Source organism: Podarcis pityusensis, assembly GCF_964106645.2.
Source record: "Podarcis pityusensis genome assembly, chromosome: 12".
Lineage (NCBI taxonomy): Eukaryota > Metazoa > Chordata > Lepidosauria > Squamata > Lacertidae > Podarcis > Podarcis pityusensis.
The window spans coordinates 44,332,569-44,339,118 of NC_138037.1; the positions used below are offsets into that span (position 1 = coordinate 44,332,569).

At 45.9% G+C, this 6,550-nt stretch overlaps 1 protein-coding gene and 1 long non-coding RNA gene across 4 annotated transcripts in view; one reads left to right on the forward strand and one right to left on the reverse strand.

The window, feature by feature from the left end:
* GADL1 (glutamate decarboxylase like 1) overlaps window positions 1–6,550 on the reverse strand; it is a 104,254-nt gene that overhangs the window by 43,337 nt on the left and 54,367 nt on the right. For all 3 annotated transcript variants that reach the window (XM_080974834.1, XM_080974833.1, XM_080974835.1), the window contains exon 12: window positions 753–952. In XM_080974834.1, the coding sequence (XP_080830960.1) occupies window positions 753–952 (200 nt within the window). The remainder of the gene's footprint in view (window positions 1–752; window positions 953–6,550) is intronic.
* LOC308459604 lies at window positions 912–6,338 on the forward strand. The gene is made up of 3 exons (XR_013978213.1): window positions 912–1,015; window positions 2,653–2,778; window positions 6,260–6,338. It is a non-coding gene; the product is annotated as an uncharacterized lncRNA (long non-coding RNA).

The following is a 6,550-nucleotide window of genomic DNA, read 5'->3' on the forward strand; positions in this document are numbered from 1 at the left end:
GGCATGCCAGGTGATGGCACTGCAAGGGGCCTCCGAGCTCAGGACACAGTGCTGCTGCCTCATGCTAAAGTGGTTCCCCGACAGGGCAGCCACGCACACCCAAGCGAGGGAGGCAGCAGCCAGTGCCAACAGCAGTGGCGCCATGGGTGGATGGAGCCCTCACAGTGCACTCCATGAAAAGCCCCCGGAAAAATATTCCCCGCGGATGCCATTTTAGGCGTCCAATTTACGTACATGTCCAGAATTTTCCGGCAAGCCTACGTTAGGGCACTTAGTAAAAATACATGTTAAGCTTAATAGATGGATCTTCTCGCAACAACTCATCATTCCTTAACTTGACATGATTTTATACACTTGGTGTCAAAACCTTCAGAATTGAAAGGCTAACGCCTGGACGCGGGTGGTGCTGTGGGTTAAACCACAGAGCCTAGGACTTGCTGATCAGAAGGTCGGCGGTTCGAATCCCCGCGACGGGGTGAGCTCCCGTTGCTCGGTCCCTGCTCCTGCCAACTTAGCAGTTCGAAAGCACACCAGTGCAAGTAGATAAATAGGTACTGCTCCGGCGGGAAGGTAAACAGCATTTCTGTGCACTGCTCTGGTTCGCCAGAAGCGGCTTAGTCATGCTGGCCACATGACCTGGAAGCTGTCTGCTGACAAACGCTGGCTCCCTCGGCCAATAAAGCGAGATGAGCGCCGCAACCCCAGAGTCGGTCACGACTGGACCTAATGGTCAGGGGTCCCTTTACCTTTACCTGGCTAATGCAAGGGCTCTGTTTACTCTCTCCTCCAGGCCAGTTGTGCCCAGGGCCTTCCAGGTCATCCAGAACTTGAACGCATCTGCTCTTCTGCTACACTGGATCGATTTGTCACCTGTGTCGTAGCTGACGTCATAGAACTTGTCTTGCTGGAACAGGTAGGACGCGTTGGCAGAGTAGCATCGCTTAAGCAAGTCCTGTTATAAGAGGCAACATGAGATGAAACAGCATGAGTCTTACCTTTACAGTATTCACGACAGGTAATTAAAAATGTTGGAATGCAATAATGCTTCCCTTTTTTGTGTGCAGCACGGACCCTTTAAGTTCTGGCTTTGCTGTGGGAGCTACAGTTTCAAAATAGGAGCCATGGTTACCAAGATACCAGCAAAATGATGAGCTCAGCAATTCCAAACCTCTTTGGAAAAAGGAGGATTTAAGGGGAATGAATTCGGGTAGCTGGTGGCTAACTTATCTCCATCTGTATTAGGAACTGAATTTCATTCCATAAATTAGTAGGGCCTTGATTTTATTCACAAAACAGATTTGCTGTAATTTAAATTTAATGCAAGGCAATGGGTGTAATTACTTGGCACATTGAATCCCTACAAACCTTGTGCTTGAACCGCGCTATCCAATTCTGCATCTGTCCTATAGCTCGGAATAACTGCTGTAAACTCTTTCCAGAAACTGACTCAACAATAGCCAAGGAGCTCCAGGAATTTGTATTTAAAACACAGACACACAACATCTCCAAGTTACAGGGAACCAGGCAAAGGGCCTTTTCGGTAGTGGCACCCACCCTGTGGAACGCCCCCCCCATCGAATGTCAAAGAGAAGAACAACTACCAGACTTTTAGAAGACATCTGAAGGCAGCCCTGTTTAGGGAAGCTTTTAATGTTTAAATAATAATAATAATAATAATAATAATAATAATAATAATAATAATAATTTATTTATACCCCGCCCATCTGGCTGGGTTTCCCCAGTCGCTCTGGGAGGCTTCCAACAAAACACTAAAATACAATAACCTATTAAACATTAAAAGCTGCCTTCAGATGTCTTCTAAAAGTTTGGTAGTTACTTTTCTCTTTGACATTGGTGGGAGGGCATTCCACAGGGCAGGTGCCACTACCGAGAAGGCCCTCTGCCTGGTTCCCTGTAGCTTGGCTTCTTGCAGTGAGGGAACCGCCAGAAGGCCCTCGGCACTGGACCTCAGTGTCCGGGCAGAACGATGGAGACTACAATAGACTATTGTATTTTAATATTCTGTTGGAAGCCGCCCAGAGTGGCTGGGGAAACCCAGCCAGATGGGCGGGGTATAAATAATAAATAATAAATTATTATTATTATTATTATTATTATTACTACTACTACTACTACTACTACTATCTCAGGCCAAGATCTTTTTATGTTTGTCCCCCCCTCCCTCGTAATCCTATCCTCACTTATTTGAGAGCAGGCCCCATTGAACTTAGTAGGCCTTATTTCTGAGTAGACATGTATAGGATTGCACTGTTAAGTAAATTGTTGCTGAATCTTGTTCAAGGCTACATGATGTTTCTTTCACAATTCTCAGTGGTTTATGGGCTTCAGAGACAAATGACAGCCACATGCTCGAAGGTTTTCCACATTAGCACCTGCACCGATGGGCAGTGAAATGTTTCATTATTACCATGCGCAGCTTCTAAATGTTATCATATAACTCTCTCACTCCGCACCATAAAGATACACTCAAGAAGAGCATCAACTCTGATCTCTCTCTAAAATTCTATAGTGCTTCACATTTAAAACCAGGCAGCAGGGAGACCATTTTATTACATGATGATTCCAGCTTTAAAATGAAATTATTTCACTCAGTGATTCATTGGCTTTTTACTCTCCAAATTAATTCCATAGAAAATGCCATTGCAAAACATCTAGAGCACTGGAATCTTAAACTGCAATGAATGTGCCTTGAAAATGAATTTCAGGAACAACACCTGCAAACAGAATGCAGAAGGAATGGGAAACACAGGACTAAAAGTAAGAAATTGAAATGTAAATGTGAGGTCTCTCAATAAACAGTCAATATAAAGCCTGTGGATAGCAGATACTTGCTATGCAATTTTTATTGGTTTCAGAAGGCCTGTATGGTGGGAGGGAAAGGAAAGTTAAGAGGTGGAAAAAATATTAAGTATCCTGAGGCACTTTCAGGTGAATAGCGACTCCAGAGACTCGCACACAGGGCTTTGCGACCTTGTGGTACACAATATGAACCACTTTTGAGGGGAACCTGGGTCACTCACTCCAGGTTGTGCAGCTTGGGGAGGCCATGGATGGGGAACATCTGCCTTTAAGGGTGCGGAAGAGGGGAAAGAGTTGGGTTTAAGACCAGCTTGACACTCTGCGGGGTGGGCTAGCCCATGGCCAGCAGGCTTAGGAGTTTAAGAAGCTTTTGGGATTTTCCACCACGTGGTCTAATTCCCCTGATGCAGTTCAGAAAGTTTAATAAGTTCTTAAGTGCTGAAGTTATAAAGGGCTGTCACATGGAAGATGGAGCAAGCTTGTTTTCTCCTGCTCTGGAGGGTAGGACCCAAATCAATGGATTCAAGTCACAAGAAAGTAGATTCCAACTAAACATCAGAAAGAATTACAGTCATACCTCGGGTTGAAGTAGCTTCGGGATAAATATTTTCGGGTTGCGAGCGACCCAGAAGTAACGGAGCAGACGGTCAAAATGACGTCATGCGCATGCGCAGAAGACGCAAATCACGACCCGCACACACGCAGACGTGGGTTGTGTTCGCTTCTGGATGCGAACGGGGCTCCGGAACGGATCCCGTTCACATCCAGAGGTACCACTGTATCTGACAGTAAGATCTGTTTGACCAGGCTTCCTCAAACTCGGCCCTCCAGATGTTTTGAGACTACAATTCCCATCGTCCCTGACCACTGGTCCTGCTAGCTAGGGATCATGGGAGTTGTAGGCCAAAAACATCTGGAGGGCCAAGTTTGAGGAAGCCTGTGTTTGACAGTAGTACGGACTCCCTTGGGAGGTGGTGGGCTCTCCTACCTTGAAGGGTTTCTAAGAAGAAGTTGGGATGACCACCTGTCAGGGATGCTTTAGTTGAGATTGCTGCATTGCAGGGGGCTGGACTAGATGACCGTCAGGGTCTCTTGCAACTCTACAATTGTGTGAAAGTGGCTCTAGTTTATCCCACAACCTGTGTCTTTGCCTCTTTATTTCTCACCTCCTAACGCATAACATCTGAGTAGTGATGAGCACTGGAATAGTAAACCACAATGAATGTGTCTTGAAAATGAATTTCAAGGACAGCAAAATCAACCAATATAGGTATGTAAAGAGCAAGCTGAAGGAATGAGAAACACAGGGCTAAAAATAAGCTGCTCAGATTAAAAGGTGAGATGTCTCAATTGCTATGCAATTTTTATTGGTTTCAGAAGTTTTCTTAGAATTCTGACAGTCTAACCTTTGGTATTTTCTCGCATGGTTGTACAGAAGATTGTTGGAAGAAGAAAAAGAAAGGCCCTCCCATCCCCAGGCTCAAATTATAACATTTTATTAACCTAGGATTTCTAAGACTATGTCTTGAACTTAACCATTAGGTTTAGGAATCTACAGATAACATTCTAATAACTGTTGTGGGCTGGTACAAAAACCTTTTCAGCAGAGAACCTCAACTGAGATGTCACTTTTGTGCACAGAAAATGTACAAAAAAACATCGATGAGACTTCTGGGTATAGGGCGGTATTCAATAAATAATAATAATTCCAGGTAGCTTCTGACAGATGTGAACTAGGGGCCAGATTCAAATCTCACATCTTAGCCACCAAACTACACCAGCTCTGAATATCTGATTTTTGTGTTAATAATTTATGATTACTCAAGGCTAGCCAACGTAGTATCTTCCAGGTCACTGGCCAGGGTTGATAGGCATTGGAGTTCAGCAGAATCTGGACAGTACCCTAGACTACCTGTCGAGGTCTTGGGGATGTAATATATTCCCAGCGTGGTCTTCGCAGCTGGGTACATAAGCAGAGCCTGCAGAATCAGGCCAAAGGCCCTTCTAGTCCAGGACCCTGTTATCACAATAGCTGACCTTTTTCCAGCAGCTGGCATGGGGGCACAGCACCGTCATCATAGCTAGAAGCCACTGATAGCAGTATCCTCCCAGAATATGTCAAATCCTCTTTTAAAACCATCGAAGTTGGTGGCCATCATCACTGCCTCTTGTGGGAGTGAATGCTGTAGTTTAACTATGTGCTGTGTAAGGAAGTACCGTATTTTTTGCACCATAACACTCACTTTTTTCCTCCTAGAAAGTAAGGGGAAATGTCTGTGCGTGTGCCTACGGGTGGCGGGGGGGATATGCTGCAGTCGTGAGCAGAGGATCCATGGTTCCCCTTCCTTCCTGCCTCCATGGCTCGCTTTGAAACAGCAAAGCGGGAGAAGAGCCGGGAGAAGAGCCGCTGAGTGGGGAGGAGAGAGGGACAGAGAGCCTGCTTCTTTAAAGGAGCAAAGCGGGAGAGGAGAGGAGCCGCTTACACGAGTGTAAGCGGCTCCTGTCCAGTTGGTTCCTTTAAAGCAAGCAGGCTCTCTGTCCCTCTCTCCTCCCCACTCAGCTCGCTACATAGCAGCAAAGTTTTTCAGCTCGCTAAGCCAGGGATGAGCGGGGAGGAGGAAGAAAAGCAGAGCCTGCTTGCTTTAAAGGAGCAAAGCGGGAGAGGAGAGGAGCCTTCTCCCCTTATACCCCTCTTCTTCATTATTAGCAGCATCCTTCTCCACCCACCCCACACGTGCTTCTTCTCCCATTAAACCCCTCTTCTGCATTATTAGCAGCATCCTTCTCCACCCACCCCAGGCGTGCTCCTTCTCCCCTTATACCCCTCTTCTTCATTATTATTAGCAGCATCCTTCTCCACCCACCCCACACGTGCTTCTTCTCCCCTTAAACCCCTCTTCTGCATTATTAGCAGCATCCTTCTCAACCCACCCCAGGCGTGCTCCTTCTCCCCTTATACCCCTCTTCTTCATTATTATTAGCAGCATCCTTCTCCACCCACCCCACGCGTGCTCCTTCTCCCTTGAGTGCTTTTCCTTCCCTCCCCACTTAAAACGTGGTTACAAAGCATGGATCCACATGGATCCTCAGGATTTTTGCATTGGGCTACTCCAAACTCACTGTCAGATCACATGTCTGTGGCCACAGCATGAACCACAAAAATCATACATCCACTGTTTCGTTTAGAATATTTTTTTTCTTGTTTTACTCCTCTAAAAACTACGTGCATGTTATGGTCGGGTGCGTGTTATAGAGCGAAAAATACGGTAGCTCCTTTGACCTCCCTGAGTTTTCCAACATTTAGCTTCACTGCATGTCCGAGAAGGTGAAAAACTGTTCTCTATGCACTGTCTCCCATGCCATGCATGATTTTATACATTTCTGCCTTAACTCGCTCTTTCTCTTGACTAAGAAGTCCCAAATACTGCGACTCTCATAGGGGGAGTCGCTCCAATGCTACAATACAGTGGAACCTTAGAAGCCGAACGCCTTTGAACTCAAACGTTTTGACTCCTGGAATGATCGAAAACCAAAGTAATTGTTCTGGTTTTCGAATGGTTTTCAGAAGCCGAATGTCCAACGCGGCTCACACAGCTTCCAATTGGCTGCAGGAAGCTCCAGCAGCCAATCGGAAGCCGCACCTTGGTTTTCGAACTGTTCCAGGAGTTGAATGGACTCCCAGAACGGATTAAATTAGAAAACCAAGGTATGACTGTACTCTTTTTTTGAG